This window comes from Salminus brasiliensis, chromosome 1, assembly GCF_030463535.1.
Source record: "Salminus brasiliensis chromosome 1, fSalBra1.hap2, whole genome shotgun sequence".
In the NCBI taxonomy this organism is placed as follows: Eukaryota; Metazoa; Chordata; class Actinopteri; order Characiformes; family Bryconidae; genus Salminus; species Salminus brasiliensis.
The window spans coordinates 94,794,017-94,813,027 of record NC_132878.1 but is presented as its reverse complement, the minus strand read 5'-3'; the positions used below and the strand labels follow the sequence as shown (position 1 = coordinate 94,813,027).

At 41.9% G+C, this 19,011-nt stretch overlaps 1 protein-coding gene across 1 annotated transcript; it reads right to left on the bottom strand.

Annotated features, from left to right (window-relative positions):
* Window positions 1–1,046: 1,046 nt before the first annotated feature.
* On the bottom strand, window positions 1,047–18,508 carry LOC140568462 (uncharacterized). Its single transcript, XM_072692462.1, has 7 exons — window positions 18,340–18,508; window positions 17,450–17,529; window positions 16,036–16,344; window positions 7,749–7,976; window positions 6,626–6,722; window positions 6,507–6,541; window positions 1,047–2,713 (listed from the first exon to the last, which is right to left on the bottom strand). The coding sequence occupies exons 2-7, from the start codon at window positions 17,508–17,510 to the stop codon at window positions 2,682–2,684; spliced, it is 762 nt and encodes a 253-aa protein (XP_072548563.1). The 5' UTR covers window positions 17,511–17,529; window positions 18,340–18,508; the 3' UTR covers window positions 1,047–2,681.
* Between the last annotated feature and the right edge of the window lie 503 nt (window positions 18,509–19,011).

The following is a 19,011-nucleotide window of genomic DNA, read 5'->3' as shown; positions in this document are numbered from 1 at the left end:
ATTAAATTATTATCCACTATGTATTACTTTTACTTTTACTTACACTTCTTTAGCTTCCGTTTTCAGACAAATCCCGCCCCCCGGTTTCTGATTGGTTAACAGTATCCCAGCCTCTGAGCTGGATTGGCCAGTAGTTTTTTTTCTTTCTATCATCGCTTTTATGTGTTGATTTTTTATTATTATATAATTAGTAACTATTTATTATTTGTATTACGTGCTTACACTGTCTTCTTCCTGGTTTTAGAGAAACCCCGCCTTCTGCTTTATGATTGGTTAACAATATCTTTACATCTGAATGAGGATTGGCTCAATAGGTCTGGGTTACTTCTGTCAAAGCCTTTATGTGTTGCTTTTTTATTTTTTAATCAAAGCCACTTTCACTAGCCACTGCTATTAGTCATTGTGTGTTATTTTTATTATTTATTATTTCCTTACACTTTTTAATTTTTATTTTACCTCCCGTTTTAAACAAACAGCGCCCCTTGCGTCTCTGATTGGTTAACAGTATCCCGGCATCTGAGCTGGATTGGCTAGTAGTTCTGGGTTTTTTTTTTTCTTTCACTCCTTTTAAGTGTTGACTTTTTATCTAAAATATTTACTCATTTTATGATTTTATTTTATTTTTCTTATGTTGGATTTATTTTATATTGTAAATCAATTTAAGCTGCACAAAAACAAATATTTACTCCTGCGCTGTGATTGGTTAACATTCTCCCAACATCTATATACACACACATGGGGGCAGTTATTGATGGCAGGATTGTGGGTTCGATACCCGGGCTCAGCAAGCTGCCACTGTTGGGCACTTGAGCAAGGCCCTTCACCCTCTCTGCTCCTCTGGTACTGGAGTTGGCTGCCCACCAGTGTGTGTGTGTGTGTGTATGTGTGTGTGTGTGTGTGTTCGCTATCACAGATGAGTAAAATCCGAAGGACACATTTCACTGTACATAGTACAATGAAAAAAACATGCACCTTTACCTTGTTACACATATCTATAATTTATTTATATAATTTAGTACATTATATAACATTATATATATATTTACATAGGTAATATACACATACACACACACATATATATATATATATATATATATATATATATATATATATATATATATATATATATATAGGCGTCCACCAGTCGAGTCACCATGACTGTAACACACACACACACACATATATATGTATGTATATTACCTATATGTAGGTTCTATAGATATATATATATATACACACACACACACACATATATATATATATATATATATATTTTTTTTTTTTGTGTGTTACAGTCATGGTGACTGGACTGGTGGATGCCTATGGCTCAAATGACTGACCAGACAAGCCCACCCCTCTACATTAGTAGGAATTCTTGAAGAAGACTCTTAACTCTGCATTCTCCTGCCTGTGTAACATGATTCACACCAAACCCACTCTGAGTTTGTTTACATCTCGGTGAAAATTTCCCTTTGAAAGTATGAAATCTGCTATTTAAACATTTAATATTTGTCTGATCATCATCATCATCATCATCATCCTCCTCTCCATCAGTACACAAGGGGGCGTCACTTCTCAAGTACAGTGCAGCCACAGAACACTGTGTCTATATGTGGGTGTGTTTTTCACTGTCAAAGAGGAATGGCTTGATCTGTTAGCCAGTTCCAACACAAGGGGGCAGATCTGTTCAGAGTAAAAAACCAATTGTGTGTCCATGGTGAGGGTCGCTAGGCAGCGCCGCTCTCAGTCAAGCAGGTTTCCTGTTCCATTTCCTGAACTAGCCAGATACAAAGATACAAATCCCCTCTGTTGTTAAAAGAAAGTGGGTAGAGAGGGTTTAACCACGGCCTGTGAAGGTCTTCTAAGTTTCAAGACCTTCACGCACGTCATCACGGCCATGTATAAACCTTGTATCTCCCTGACTAGCAACTTTGCAGAAGGAAGAAAAGCCTTTCTAACTTACAATGCTAGTCAAGGTACAAAATATGTTAATCCAAGTCCATTCGGAGCGTTTCTATTGGTCCTGATTGTTTGACTCAGCGTAAAGAACAACGGCCAGATTCAGATCCTGTCAAAAAGTGGAAGAATGTCCAAAACAGTGATACAGGCCTCAACGGGGAATCGTAATGACCAGCGGATCATCTGTCCATGTTTGCTGAAGTTTGGGAAGAACAGGCCTTCAACAGACGTATCCACAGTGTCCACTTGTGCCTATCCCCTCCCGCCCACCCTTAGATACCAGCTCACTGATTTAATTGTTTGGCTCGTTTCTTGCGGACATCAATAATGGCATTGTTTTGGACGGTGGACAGGCAGGACATTTGGCTGACGTGTGGGAAGATGGAAAAGCTGTGTAAAGTTTCATGTCAGCAGTTTCAGACTGAATCCTCTGAACTAAAACCAGGTTGGTCTTCATGCTGCAGCTCATGGCAGAGACGAAAAAAAGACCCCCTCTGCTGTTATCAGCCACTGCTCGCTCCACATATTCCCTGTGTGTCCCGCATCTTTAAAGACGGCGTAAGACTCCTATTAACAATAGAGGAAGTGTCCAAACTGTACAAGTCTTCATTGTTCCCCGTTTGTCTAGTAAGAGGCTCTGCTGGTCTGTTGGGAGACACTGTTCAAAGCGTTGGTCAGGTGAGTTTGGGGGAGTGTGCCCCTCTGGCCTTTACTTCAGAGCTTCAGAGCTTCTCGGAGGATTCTGCAGACCCATCTAAAATAACACGCATTTTCATATGGTTTATGATGTTTGCACATTGTAAAGCAATGGTGAGACAAGTGGTTGCTATGGTACCCCCAGATGGTTCCTATATTGTTAAAAATGGTTGTTAATTGGTTGCTACAGTGTTGCTAGGTCATTGCTATGGCCTCCTAGGTGGCTGCTGGATGGGTGGTATAATGCAAGATATCAAAAATGGTGGCTATGGTGTTGCTATGATAGACCCAGTGGTTGCTATGGTGTTGCTGGTGGTTACTATGGTGTTGTTGAGTGGTTTCTAGGGTCTCCCAGGCCGTTGCTATATTGTTGCTAAGTGGTTGCTACAGTGTTGCTGGGTCATTGCTATGGCCTCCTAGGTGGCTGCTGGATGGGTGGTATAATGCAAGATAATAAAAATGGTGGCTATGGTGTTGCTATGATAGACCCAGTGGTTGCTATGGTGTCGCTGGTGGTTACTATGGTGTTGTTGAGAGGTTTCTAGGGTCTCCTAGGCGGTTGCTATATTGTTGCTAAGTGGTTGCTACAGTGTTGCTGGGTCATTGCTATGGCCTCCTAGGTGGCTGCTGGATGGGTGGTATAATGCAAGATATCAAAAATGGTGGCAATGGTGGCTATGGTGTTGCTACGATAGCACCAGTGGTTGCTATGGTGTTGCTGGTGGTTTCTATGGTCTCCCAGGTGATTGCTATATTGTTGCTAAGTGGTTGCTACAGTGTTGCTAGGTCATTGCTATGGTCTCCCAGGTGGCTGCTAAGATGTTTTTTGGTGGTTGCTTGATGGGTGATATAATGCAAGAAATCAAAATTGGTGGCTATGGTGTTGCTATGATAGCCCCAGTGGTTTCTAGGGTCTCCCAGGTGGTTGCTATATTGTTGTTAAGTGGTTGCTACAGTGTGGCTAGGTCATTGCTAAGCGGTTGCATACGGTGTTGCTAGGTCATTGCTATGGTCTCCCACATGGTTGCTTGATGAGTGGTATAATGTTGTAAGGTTCTATGAAAAGTGGTTGCTATGGTGTTGCTGTGAGAACCCCAGTGGTTGCTATTGTGTTCCTCAGTGGGTGCGATGGTCTCGTATGTGGTTGCTAGAGGGGTAGTATAATATTGTAAGGTAATATCAAAAGTGGCTGCTATGGTGTTGCTGAGATAGCCCTAGTGGTTGCTATTGTGTTGCTATATGGTTGCTATGGTATCCCAGGTGGATGCTATGGTGTATTAAGTGGTGGCTTGATGGTTGGTATAATGTCATAAGGTAATATCAAAAGTGCCTGCTATTGTGTTGCTATGGTATCTCAGGTGGTTGCTATATTGTTGCTAAATGGTTGCTACGGTGTTTTAAACTAGTTGCTTGATGGGCCTGCGATGCTGTAAGGTACTATCGGAATTGTTACAAAAGGACAGATAAAGACACATTAGAATCACATAAACAATCACCATGGGGATTCGTAGCAACATAGTTGACCACATAGCAACAGCCTAGCAACAGCCAGGAAGTTGGAAAAGCTTAGGCTGCTGTTCTACGTTTCCTTCAGGAAATTACAAACTTTCCCTACACACTCCCAGCCCTTGAGGGAGCAAGTAAATCAAATACATCGTAGTAGTTTGACCGAAGAACACACTGAGCTTCCTACTGCGGTTATGAAATATATATCATAGTCAACCACTTCTTATTAATTATTAATTAATTAGAAGGATTAGAGGACACCGTCCTACATTTATTCATCAGTATTAATCTTCTCTTTAAGATTTTATTATAGTAGTGTCTAATCAGTAGCCCTTGAAAGTGCATTTGGTAGCATGTACCCCTTCTAGGTCTCTCTGCCCGTCTGCTGTTGGATGCATCCAGTGAGAATATTGGTTATCCAAAGTCGGGGGGGGTCAGAGGTGGTTAGCTCTGGGTTGTGACCTGTACGTTCTGCCTACTGCCTACCCAGTAGCCTCGCTCTCTCCGGGGGCATTCACCCCACCAAGCCTCCATCACAGGGGCATGATCAGACCGACAGTGGGGCAGATGTGATCATCCTGGCTAATCAGCTAGTTTCTTATTGGTTATTGCTGGCGGGCTGATACTGAGGGATTAAGGGCAGTTAGTTCGGCTGGAGGTCAGATGTCTTTAGACATCTTTAGAGGTGAGAAAAGGGTCAGCAAGGCCAGGTTGGGTCAACTGAGTTGTTCCTCTGACCATTTTGAGTAAGTAACCCCCCCCCCTTTCTCCCAGGTTGGTACTGCCAATTAACCCACCTGTTCAAAACTGCCCCTAGCACTAGCAATGCTCCCAAGACTAGGAGGGTAACGACTTCTCCATCTCCTTGGATACCTGCAAAGCCAACCACCGCCTCTTTACAAACTGCAGCCGACACGCTCAGAGAAGAGCGCCATCTACCCACCTGGAGAGAGCACTGCCACTGGCTTAGGATTCAAACTCGCGACCCCCCAGCCAGGCCATAGTGGTAGTAAAATTAGACCACTGAGAGCCCAGGGCTTTTTCTGTCACTCATTCACTTTTAATATATACTGTATATTTAAAAACTGCTAGTTGCTGTACTTGCATTTCCAATCAGAAGACAGATCCAACAGAACGTTGTTTAAAATAAATAATTTTACTCTGTTTGTACAGATGCAAATTAGTTTTTTGAAAGCCAGTTTGTGTCTTCAGTGCAATGACCATATCCGTTCCTATCAGATACTAGTGTCAAGAAAGCAAAATCTTATAACATCATATAACATTACTCAAACTCCTGAAAAACTTCAAGCTTAACGAAAGTCTTAACAGAGCCTTTTTAACTTGTTAGCTTGTATACTTGGTCCTATTAGGCATGACTCATCATATCATATCATATCATAACATATCATATATCATTTAAAACCAGCTATAGCTGGTCAAGCCGTTGAAGCTGGTTGTCTATCCTAGCGTGGAAAAAGGGTATATCTGAGTTTGAGTTCATAGCTGGTTTTGCTGGCCTACATGCACGATCACCCTGACCAACCAGCATGGTCAAGCTGGTCATACTGGCTGTCTAGCTTGGCCAAGCATGGCCAAAATCAAATCCAGTTTATGCTAGAGCTGGTTAACCATCTAGCTTACCAGCATAGGGTATGTTTTCGTGTGGATGAGCAGCTTTTCAGCCACCTTGACCATTGAGGACCAGCTAAAAATCATCTAAAACCAGCTTGAGCTGGATTTTTTTAGCAGGGATGGTCAGACTAAACACAGACTTTTGTTGCCTCTGAAACATCTGGTCATTTTTGATGAGGTCACTGTGCACCAGTAGACGTGGCGAATTATTATTTTTTAAACAATAATGTGGAGCTTCACCTCCAAATAGCAGCTCCTGCACCTGTTTGGTCTGACCTTCCCTGCTAAAAAACATCCAGCTCAAGCTGGTTTCAGATGGTTTTAGCTGGTCCTCAATGGTCAAGGTGGCTGAAAAGCTGGTCATAAATAGTGAGAAAATGCTAGGTTAGCTCAGACACCTTCCCTGATACTGTGTGATACCTCACAGTAGGGAAGGAAAATGCATTATGACCGATTATGATGTGTTATGATGACGTTCATGCCAACACTTAACTATGAAATGAGGTGATATGCATATTAATTATCCAACTTGAACAAACTGAGAAATATACATTTCAATATTGTACATATATTTTACATATAACATACTAGGAATGTAATGATAAATATTGGTGCATGAAATTCCAATAAATAAAAACAATTTTCAGAACTGCATAAAGCAAAACAATGACAGTGTATGAAATGAGGGGCTCAGTAAGCTTCAGTTCCTTCACCTGGTTTTCTGGGAAGCATCTTCTTGATGCGAGGCCTGGGAACAGATTTTCATCAGAAATAAGCCACTAAAAATGGAAATCTTTAAAGAATTGATAATAAAAAAGGCTGTCTCTCTTACCAACACAATTTCAGTAAAAGCCCCACTATCACTATTGCCTCAATTACTGCAATAATGGTCCCTGCATTGGAGCAGCTTGATGTATCTGGTTTAGGGTCTACAGAACCAAACAAACAAACAGTGACTTCAACATTATTTAATAAACTTGTAAACAAATGTAGAAAAATGTAAAAATTAGGCCCATTAGGGACTACAGGGGCAGAGTGGAGTTTAACAACCTTGACCTCTGACCATAAATGGAATGGACTGATCACTATCTACAAACCTACACTGACCACAAAGGGCACAGGAACTATGACAGGGTGTTGTCAGCCTGAATTGCAGATAAGCTAAATGTGTCCTGAAGTGCTCCCCTTGCTGTAAAACTGCACACTGGCCATCCATTCCTGGGCCTGATCCCACGGTGCCCCCAAACGTGTCCATAGAGCATGTACCAATTTATTTAATATAACTTATACTACTCTTACCCCATTTGGAAAGCCCATTACCCAATCCCTGTTCATGTGAACTGCCCTTAAGATGCTGAAGACTAGCACATGTGAAGCCACTGACACAGCGAAGTGCCATGAACCCACAAGGTCAACTACGCTCTCCCTCTGACTCCGGCGGTTGACCAGGCAGCACGACCCAGGATTCGAACCATCCAAGCAGTCCTCGGATCATCGGAGCAACATCTTACTCCACTGGACCCCCAAAAAAACCTGCCACCACCTGCCAGAATGCCTACCACCCTGTTGCACTGAGTGTAGCCAAACCCAAACCAATGCTTGCTTTGTTTGTTTGTGATACACTATATGGACAAAAGTATTGGGACATCTGCTCACTCGTTGCTTATACTGAAATCAAGCCTATGCCTTGCCATGCCTTGACGTGTAATTGACTAACACGGCAAGGTTTTAAAGGAATTTAACTCCCTCCCTCTCACACACACCCACCCATGCTACCACGAGCCTACCACTAAGGCCTACTTCAAGCCTCCTGGTCACAGCACCACCTGACCACCTAAACACATCCAGCATCCAGAACCTAAACCTAACCCTATTTCATTAAGACACATACAAACCCTAGATCCATGCCTCTGTGTGTGTAGCAGTGTGTAGGAACCGTGTTGCCAGGATAATACCTCTGACGCTTTGCACGCTGCTGCTTCCCTGGCTGCTGTCGAAGGCGCAGGTGTAATTACTTCCCAGACTGCTGGTAAGGTAGAGTGTGCTGCCGTCCGCTGACAGATTAGCTGTTTGGTTGGTCACTTCATTGCCATTCACCCACCATGAAAACACGGGGCTGTCCCACAACGGCCTCTCGGGTACCACAATGCACTGCATTGATAGTGAGGCCTGTGGAGGTTTCTCTGTTTGCAACACAATGAGAGTTCGAGTTATTAAAGAAGTACTTCATCGTTTTCCAACCTACTTTCTATCTGCTGCGTCTTGTGCTGTCGGTTTCCACTGAGAATAATCTTAAGGTCATATTCTGTGATTGAAAAAGAGCAGAAAACCTGCAGACTCAAAATTCACTTGTAATAGAAGCCAATGGGCAGTTGCTGAACTCCGCGAATGACAAAGTCCATAAGTAGTTCCGGTTACTTTCGCATTCGCTAAGCTTTTCAGGAATCCCTGGCAATCAGATGGAGCCTGGGACGGTTACGAACCTCCACAAAATCTGCAAAAAAAACCCCCCAGTTAAACAGATTTACAGATTCATCTATTGGACCGTTGCTAGCCAGCTCCAATAACTGCTTAGAAACCAATAATAATGCGGTCTGGATTATGTCCCTTCCACAGCACCGTAAACTTTAATTAAGGTTACGGATGATGCCTTTCTGCCTGCAGACGCCGGTGCTTCTAGTAGTCTTCTATCATAGACTTCATTGCAGCCTGTGTTTATGTAATAAGCCCCCTAGTGTGTGTATATATATATATAAATAATTTTATTTATCCTTAAAACAATAATTCATTCCGTTCCAGTCAAGGCTGGGACAGCAGGCCATCGACTATGCCACAGTGGATTGGTTCACATCATACCTAACCAAAAATAGTTTGTTGCCCTATCTGACTGTACTTCCTCTACATCTGCTATCTTAATATACTTCTACTTAAGGGGTTTCTCAGGGATCAGTCCTTGAACCTCTCTTGTTTATTGCGTACATGTTTCCTCTTGAATAATTGGCATCACTTTCATAGGGCCTAAAATAGAACCCTGTGGCTCCCCACAAAATCGGGAAGTGTCGCGCCGTTTTTGCTTTAGGAATGACTTCCCTTTTTACTGCTCAAATGTGGATCTTTGATGCCTCGGGACATGCATTTGTACCCTCACATCCTTTTATTAACAAATAAATGTACGTTTATTCACATAAAAGGTGAATTTGTATTCAACCCTCCACCAAACTGCTGCTCTTACTCTCCTGTGGAGGTTTCTCTGTTTGCAACACAATGAGAGTTCGAGTTATTAAAGAAGTACTTCATCGTTTTCCAACCTACTTTCTATCTGCTGCGTCTTGTGCTGTCGGTTTCCACTGAGAATAATCTTAAGGTCATATTCTGTGATTGAAAAAGAGCAGAAAACCTGCAGACTCAAAATTCACTTGTAATAGAAGCCAATGGGCAGTTGCTGAACTCCGCGAATGACAAAGTCCATAAGTAGTTCCGGTTACTTTCGCATTCGCTAAGCTTTTCAGGAATCCCTGGCAATCAGATGGAGCCTGGGACGGTTACGAACCTCCACAAAATCTGCAAAAAAAAAAAACCCCAGTTAAACAGATTTACAGATTCATCTATTGGGCCGTTGCTAGCCAGCTCCAATAACTGCTTAGAAACCAATAATAATGCGGTCTGGATTATGTCCCTTCCACAGCACCGTAAACTTTAATTAAGGTTACGGATGATGCCTTTCTGCCTGCAGACGCCGGTGCTTCTAGTAGTCTTCTATCATAGACTTCATTGCAGCCTGTGTTTATGTAATAAGCCCCCTAGTGTATATATATATATATATAAATAATTTTATTTATCCTTAAAACAATAATTCATTCCGTTCCAGTCAAGGCTGGGACAGCAGGCCATCGACTATGCCACAGTGGATTGGTTCACATCATACCTAACCAAAAATAGTTTGTTGCCCTATCTGACTGTACTTCCTCTACATCTGCTATCTTAATATACTTCTACTTAAGGGGTTTCTCAGGGATCAGTCCTTGAACCTCTCTTGTTTATTGCGTACATGTTTCCTCTTGAATAATTGGCATCACTTTCATAGGGCCTAAAATAGAACCCTGTGGCTCCCCACAAAATCGGGAAGTGTCGCGCCGTTTTTGCTTTAGGAATGACTTCCCTTTTTACTGCTCAAATGTGGATCTTTGATGCCTCGGGACATGCATTTGTACCCTCACATCCTTTTATTAACAAATAAATGTACGTTTATTCAAATAAAAGGTGAATTTGTAGATGTTCAGCTGTTAAGGCCCAAAAATGGCCCAAATAAAGCAGCAATTCACAGCATCAGAACTGAAAAGACTCTTGCAGGGTGTGTTTACACTTGTCAGCTTTGGTTCCATTAAAACGAACCCCGGTGCGATTGTCCTGTTCATGCGGTTCGGTAAAGTAAACTCATCAAAGTAAAGCATCAAACAAGCCTGAGCAGAAGCGGTTGGCCTTGGGCCGTTTCTAAACGAACTCCGGCATCTAAACAAACCAAATGCATCTAAACGAAACTGCCGTGGGATTGTGCACAAGCACAGCGTCATGGGGTCACTCATTACTGCCCGCAAAATCTAGTACCACCTCTGCCTGCCCACTGGCTCCATCGATCTGCCCACATTTCTGTGCTTTAGCTTCTTCTGTCTGACGCTGTACCTTAGCAGGGCTGTGTCCCAAACCACACACTTCCCCACTAACTCAACACTAGCCACAATTAGAACGGCATTCATTAGTGTAGCTGCTTAAGTAAAGTAAAAACGTGTGAGTTGGGGTGCAGTAGTTACTGCATGGATCACGCAGAACCCTTGGACACACCTGTACTTGCAGCATCTTGTCATACGAGCGTCATACGTCAGCTTTTCCCCCTATTTTTGGTTCGACTGCAAACCAGGACTAAAAACTAACAGTTCATCGCTGTCTAGCCTGGTCCGAACCAAGGGAACCCAACACCATGTGTGAACACACCCTGAATGAGAACTAGAGACTCCTGTCTTCAGTAAATGAGTGTTATTATTCTGGGAAATCGGAGCACAGTGCAAGGCTCTAGTTTCCAGCTGATCTTGCTGTCGTGTAGGTGAAAGTACAGAGATTTTTCTTTCCTCTGGATTAATAACTCAATCATTAGTGTAGAGTTTAGGGGTCCCCCCCTCGCTCACTTGGAAATCTGTTGATCAGAAATCAAGAACTGGATGAATCAAAAACTCTCACCAAACCCAAAGTCCATACAGGCCCAAAATCCAACCCTCCACCAAACTGCTGCTCTTACTCTCCATCTGAATGACGTAGAGGTTTCTCCTTCGTCTCTGGTCTGAGAACTTTAGGTCATCCTCAGCGCACTGCTTTCATCAGAGCTCCCTGGATCACCCCCACCCCTAAACTCTACTTAAGCAATTATTTATTTTTTAGAGACTTCTTAATTCTACTTCTCACATTTTCACCCAATTATCTGAACTTTCTACTCTTACATTTTAAAAACAGCCTCGTTCCTCCTATTTCATTTCCCTTTGTTTTCATTCCAGCTCGTCAAACCCTGTCCATAAGAAATATAAACACATTCCATTCTGACTCCCTATTGGTTTGTAAGTGATCCATCGCACCTGCACACGTCCTGTTACTCTCCAGCAATGAAAGAAAAACCCACAATGGTCACAGAAATAACTTGAATCTGACAAAAGTAATAATAAATAAAAAATCTATGAAAATGAACAAATGACACTAATTTTGAACCATGCTTCAACAGAATTATTTTAAAAAGTAAAGTCAGTAAACAGGCCTGGACAAAAATTATGGTACCCCTGAAAACAATGTGACTAAAGGGACATGTTAAATCAAGGTGTGTCCACTAATTAGCATCACAGGTCTCTACAATTTTGTAATCAGTCAGTGGGGCTATATAAAGGGCTAAGATGATAATCCTTTATTAGTCCCACAGTGGGGAAATTCTCCAGGTAGTCATTGTGCTGTTTGGTGACATGGTGTCTACCACACTCAACATGGACCAGAGGAAGCGAAGGAAAGAGTTGTCTCAGGAGATTAGAAAGAAAATTATAGACAAGCATGTTAAAGGTAAAGGTTATAGATTAAAGGTGAACTTCAAGCTCAAGGAACATCAGTGTCAGATTGCACCATCCATTGTTGTTTGAGCCAAAGTGGACTTCATGGGAGACGACCAAGGAGGACACTATTGTTGAAAACAGATCATAAAAAGCCAGACTGGATTTCGCCAAACTACATGTTGACAAGCCCCAAAGCTTCTGGGAGAATGTCCCATGGACAGATGAGACAAAAATGGAACTTTACATTAGCTCTATGTTCACAGACAGAAAAATAGAAGCATATCAAGAAAAGAACACTGGCCCTACTGTGAAACATGGAGGAGGCTCTGTTATGTTCTGGGGCTGCTTTGCTGCATCTGGCACAGGGTGTTATGAATCTGTGCAGGGTACAATGAAATCTCAAGACTATCAAGGGATTCTAGAGAGACATGTGCTGCCCAGTGTCAGAAAGCTTGGTCTCAGTCGCAGGTTATGGGCCTTGCAACAGGATAATGACCCAAAACACACAGCTAAAAACACTAGAATGGCACTAGAATTAGAATGGCTAAGAGGAAAACGTTGGATTATTCTGAAGTGGCTTTCTATGAGCCCTGACCTAAATCCTATTGAGCATCTTTGGAAGCAGCTGAAACATGCCGTATGGAAAAGGCACCCTTCAAACCTGAGACAACTGCAGCAGTTTGCTCATGAGGAGTGGGCCAAAATACCTGCTGAGAGGTGTAGAAGTTTCATTGACAGTTACAGGAATCATTTGATTGCAGTGATTACCTCAAAAGGTTGTGCAACAACATTTTAAGTTAAGGGTACCATCATTTCTGTCCAGACCTGTTTCATGAGCTTATTTTTTAAAAATAATTCTGTTGAAAAGCAATGTCTGACTTAAAATGGTTCATTTTCATAGAATTTCTATTTAATATTACTTCTTTACTTCTTTACTACTACTTCTTTAATTCAAGTTATTTCAGTGACCATTGTGGGTTTTTCTTTCATCAACCGAGGGGTACCAACAATTTTGTCCACATGTGTATGTAGACTAGTATGAAGACTGTGTCCATGGCAGAGACTCAAGAGAACTGCAGTGAAACGTCCCGACTAAGCCCCACATTTACATTCCAATAAAGCTTATTGATCACACGCCTCTTAAGTCTGACTTTCTGCAGCTTTACAGAACTTCTAGACAACGACTCCTCATATTTTCCTCCATGAAGCTCATGTTAATGCTCAGTAGAGCACAGAGACGCTCCTTTAATAGAGCTGATATTACTGAAATGCTTCATTTTCAATGGGCAGATCTGCAGCTGAAACAGGAGCCTAGTGCAGCCCAACATTTCTAACATCAACATTTTAATAGAACATTATAATATCAGATATTAATATTAATATACAACATTCTCCTCATTATGGCTTTTAGAGAAATGGGTTAAAAAAACCCGTCAGTAAAAAGCTTCAGTTGATACTTCAGCTTCTATAGAAGTATTTTAAACCCTAGTATCTCCACTTCAACCTGAGGAATGAATTTCAATACTTTTCACACAATCTCCAAAATCAGACCATTATCTCCTGAAATCGGTGGTCTGGGTATCACTTCAAGCTGACTCAAGTGTGGAAGCTATCTGCTGCTGGTCTCCTCATCTCCGTCCTCAGACCCTCTTACATCACCACATTCCACCCATTCTCCAGACCTTGTTTCTTCTTCCCTACAAACCCGGGTCAGCTTGCTCTGAGAGTTTCGCAAGCGCGAGAGGTATTTTCCAGCCGGGGGCACTGAACTCTGGCAGCTTCAAGCTAACCGCTCCTGGTACCTCATGTTAGGGTTCCATGATTGATTCATTTTGTCACATGACCGCTTTGGCTTACTGCCTGCATGACTTAAAACCCATCTCCACGCAAACTGCCCCCTCCAGAGAGCTTCAGAGAGCACTGTTCTTCACTGCTGGGGTGTTTGAAACCAAGGAAAATAAGGAACATTGGTAAACGGTTGAACCCAGGTTCTACTATTTTGCACGAATGCGCTCAGAAACGTGACGTTTGAAATGGCTCAGTCGATCCACGGCTTGTATGGAAGTCTTCCGTGTGAAAGCAAACCGCTCATAATAAGCCCCTCCCCCAAACAACGCTATAATCGGTCTGGGGTGCGAACTTGTGTTCGAGACAAGTATGAGAACGCCCTTCCTCTCCCTTCAGTGTGCAAATGTAGCCCCCTTGGGCATGTCTGGTGCGGTCCATTCATTTGTAGTACTGTGGTTTCTTGACTTCTGTGATGCTCTATGTTATGGATGCACCGGTCCGACGTTTTCTGTTGCGATACCGATACGGATACATTACCTTTGTGCATCAATCGATACCCAATACCGAAAAAGCTAGCAGATCCTTCCTTCTCGGTAGTGACATCATTACTAGAGATGCACCAATCCGATATTAGGATTGGATATCAGTCCCGATATTAACAAAATTAGCTGGACTTGGTATCAGATAATTAGGCAGATCCATGGAACTGATCCTTTCACTTTAATTGGTTGGTGTAAGACTGCACTAAATGTTTAGATGTCTGAAATGTTTGATTACTGCTTGTACGTTTGGCCAAGATACTTATTTATTCTCAGGTTCAGCTGCTAGATTTTATTTGGAATTACTGTTTACTGCAAAATATTTAAAAATAAGATTGATTATTGTTACTTGACAAAGTGAAGCTACTTATTTTATAAAGTTTTGGCTAATACATTTTTTATTTTAATATATTTTAAGATGTCTGACTCCTTTTCTATTTTGAATTAGAATGTTGTGTCAAAGTCCTGCACAATTGTTTATATTTAGTGTTAATTTATATTTTTTATATTTATATCTATGTGTTAACTTGTTATATTTTGTTTTACAAAGTTTGTAAAGTAAAGTAATGTTGAAGTCAAACCTGATGCCTTAAGTCTATCCTAGAAATACAGTTTATTAATTCAACAATGGTATCGGGTATCGACCAATATGCAAGTCGATACTATCTATATCTATAGATCTATATCGGAACTGAAAAAGCCGGATCAGCGCATCCCTAATGATTACCCCTTGCTCTTGGCTGTCCTCCATTACAGGTGCAAGTCTTCAACCCAACAGCTCCGCTATAGTCCCTTTATAGTCGCTGAAAACGTCAGGAACAGCCGGTCTGGCCGGTCCAGCTAATTTTGTCATCATCAGGATCGATATCTGTTCCTAGTATCGGATCGGTGCATCCCTAATCTATGTACTGACAAAAGATATTATCACTAGATCTTCAAGAAATATTAATAGAACAACAATAGGGAAACTGGGCAACTGTCCAAAGGCTTCCAACATGTGAGCCAACAGGTTTTACCAGGATCTACTAAACGCAGAACACACCTGTCTGACGCATTCTAGCTATGCTTGGAATCACCGGTGTGGTGTAATGAGCAGTGTCCTCAGTCATGACTAACTACCCTCTGCTGTTACTGTTAAACAGAGCATTACTTTTATGGTTAAACTATTTGGATACCATGTCAATAATTGACAAAGGTACAGGCGGTTACTATGAACAGAAGGTATGCAATCAGGTAGATATGGACAAAAGTATTGGGACGTCTGCTCATTCTTGCTTCTTCCAGAGTCAAGGGTATTTAAATAAATAAATAAATAATAGAATACCCTGCGTCTGTTGGAGTAACTGTCTACTGTCCTGGGACTAGGTTTTGGAGGGGCACTGCTGTGAGGATTTGATAGCATTCAGCGACAAGAGCGTTAATGAGGCAAGGATGTTGGATAATAATGATCACCACCCCACTTCATTCCTAATTTATCCCTAGCTTATCCTAAAATGACTGGATGGAGCACCACCATCAATGCTGGGGAGGGGAGGGGGGCTTTTTACCCCTCTAGCCCACGCCTGGCATTAGGCAGCACAGTGCCAATAGGTTTATCATGATTATCTGCTCCAGAGAGTCCTATTCTTTTGGCAGCACTTCTACTTCTAACAGGACTTAAAGTAGCTGAATGCATTCATTATGAGAAGTGTCCACAAACACACATAATCCAAAGCAGTCTAAATGGGACTCACAGTCCAGGACTAGGCCTAATCCCTTGTCTGGGAATACATGGAGAAGCAATGTATGAGTGTATATTTGAAGAAGCAAATGCTGCTGAAATGCAAATCACTTACGGCTGATTCGCACGTCCACAAGAGCGGGCTTCTGTTCTCCGCTGCCGTCCGTGATGGTAAGAACGTACGTTCCAGTTTGGTCAGTTGTGACGTTGTTGATCTTGTATTGGATATTTTTAACGTCTGGGTAATTAACTGTGGCAAGCCTCTTCTCTCCACCACCCCTCCTGAGGTCCCATGTAAGCAAGCGGACACTTTCCCCTGGACCTAGCGTAAGTTGGGCTTGCAGAATCAGAATCCTGTCTGGGGCTACATAGACGGGCTGCTTGTATGGAAAGCTCACGGATATTCCCCAACACGTCCACATCACTGGAGAGATGGAGATATAGCTGTGGTCAGACGTTTACATGCACTCATAATATTGGGTTTTTATAGATTTATTTGAATATATATATTTTTTTACTCTCAATACGAGTGGGGGGCTGGCAGGGGGCTTCTTAAATCAACACATACAGCATCAACAATCTACATATGCCTGATAAGATTATTAATTCAGTGGTTCTGAAAACAGTTCCCAAAACCTGCCGTCCTGAACCTCCTGCTAGTGATCATGATTGGCTACAGCTGGTAGCTTCTTCGTTCCCATACATTAAGGGTTTGACTGACAGCGCTTACTGAACTGACCAACACATAGTACAATGGGAAAGTCCAGGGAGCTCACAGAGATCTCCAGGCATCATACACGTCAGGAATGTCTCTTGAAGCTGGGTTTGGACGATGTCTACAGATGACGCTATGTTTACGTGACATTATGCCACCCCTCAACTTAACCCGAAGGTATGGAATGGAGCTCCGTCCCTCCAGACAACGCAGTGTCACTGCTCCACAGCACAACCCTGGGGGCTTTATACCAGGGCTGGGCGATATGGTAAAAATATCATATAATATTTAAACAAATTTTTAACGATACGCGATATTTAGCACGATAGATGTGATTGTAGACCACATCTAAAACCACTACCTAAAAACTCTCCCACACTTAATATAATGATTTTTAAAATAATCTTCAGTTAAACAGACCTAATTAGACTGTTTGTAATAAAACATGCAGCTGATCAGTGTTCTTTAAGCACTGCCGATATCCCCGATATGCCTAAAAAAGCATATTGTGAACCACGATAACAAAAATGTATCACGATACGATAAAATATCGTCATATTGCCCAACTCTACTTTATACTCCTCTACCCGACACTTGGCATAGGCATAAGGCTCATCTGTGGCTACTCCATTCTATTGGTCAATGCTTTTCTATGGACATTATTCAAGCCATTTATGCCAGCAATGGCCACACCTTAGCGACGCTGAACTGACAGAGTTAGAATCTACTTATTAGGGGTGTCTGTAAACTTTTGGACATGCCGTGTGAGCAAGCTTCAGAGCGTCGGGTGCAAACATGCCAAGTCAACACTCACTTTCAACACAGCAGAAGAGCAACCAAAGGAGACTCCGCCGGAGAGTTGAGAAGAATAGCATGGCAGCCAAGATAATCAACCTGGGGGGTAAAAATAGGGTAAAGAGCTGTGATGATAAAGGAAACCATGCGCACACACACAGCAGCAGTAATTAGGTGGAAGGGCTGTTCCTTACCCAGATGCTTCCTAAAATAATTGTTTGGCAAGTTATTCTATATAAACACTGTCTCGCCACTCATTTCCCTAAATTTCCCCGCATTTATCCTCCAGGGGTGGAGTTTAACCTAGTGTTTGGCGCCATACTTCCACCTTACTGTACATTTCTTGCATAACTTAGTGGATGAGACACCAACCAACTCTTTCTTCAGTGTTGCTGAACACTGATATATATATATATATATATATATATATATATATATATATATATATATATATATTTTTTTTTTTTTTTTTTTTTTTTTTTTTCTTAAGGACTTTTTTTTTACTCATTTTACTCCCCCGTTTAACATGTATTTTTAAACTATGGTAAAATTTAGTCTCAAGCATCCTTACCACAGCCATTACCATATGGTGTATTAACTGTGTGAGGGAGCCCATTTATCACCATTAAGCCTTTCTGGGCATCTGGTTCCATTCACCACCACTGTAAACAAGTTTAACTTAAGTTTTCTCTTAAATGAAGCATTTTACACTAAATCTACTCTGCAAACCTTTCTTCACATCCTAACCCTGTAAATATGCAGCCATGTTCAAAACTCTGTCAAATCCCCCTTTAACAGGTTATTATACTGGGGTGTTTTGCTCCTCCACCCAAACCCGTTTCTTCTGAACTGTAAAGAAGCAGTAAAGTAAAAAAACAGGGTTTAAACTGATATCACTTCAACTATTACCTTATTAAATGATTGGGTACCAGAGCTGTGGCGGTGGCGGTGGCTGTGGCAGGTACTCCCTTCCCTTCCCTTCCCTTCCCTTCTTCCCTGGCACTGAAGCGCTCAGAGGATCCAGAGGCGCTGGGAACGCCGGGGTTAGTCCACACTCTGCCCGGGTTTAGGAGGAGGAAACTAGGCTAGGCTTGGCTGCTCAGTCCCCAGCTTCAGACAGCAGCAGGTGCAGGAGATAAACAGCCGAACAGACCTGAAGCAGAGCTCAGAGCTCCGCAGGTGGGGCGTGGAGTTTAGTGAGACGCTCCGTTTCTGAGGAACTCTCTGCTGCACCACCGGCTGCGCCACTCCCACTGACTGCGCGTGTCTGCGGTCTGCTACAAACACCAAGGGTGTGCGCCGAGGCAGCACGTGATCACAATCTTAGGGCTTTTATAGTGGTCCGTTCATCCAGGATGACCAGACAAAAAATAAAAATAAAAATAAAATAAAATAAATAAATGAAAACATGCTTTTTAAATATATATAAACACTTCATTTTCATTTTTAGATATTATTAATCAACATTAAACCAAAATAAATACATTATAAACAATAAAAAACAATATTAAATAAATATATGTAAAATATATTCTAATATATTTTTTATAGAAAAATAAATTACAGGAGAAAGCAAAAACC

Excerpts from the sequence above, each read along its gene's own strand:
- LOC140568462 (XM_072692462.1), bottom strand. The coding sequence starts at position 17,510 with ATGCTATTCTTCTCAACTCTCCGGCGGAGTCTCCTTTGGTTGCTCTTC. Across the intron at positions 7,977-16,035 it reads TGTGGACGTGCGAATCAGCC|AGAAACCTCCACAGGCCTCA; the intron begins GTAAGTGATTTG and ends TGTTGCAAACAG. Across the intron at positions 2,714-6,506 it reads GATGCTTCCCAGAAAACCAG|ATGGGTCTGCAGAATCCTCC; the intron begins GTGAAGGAACTG and ends GTGTTATTTTAG.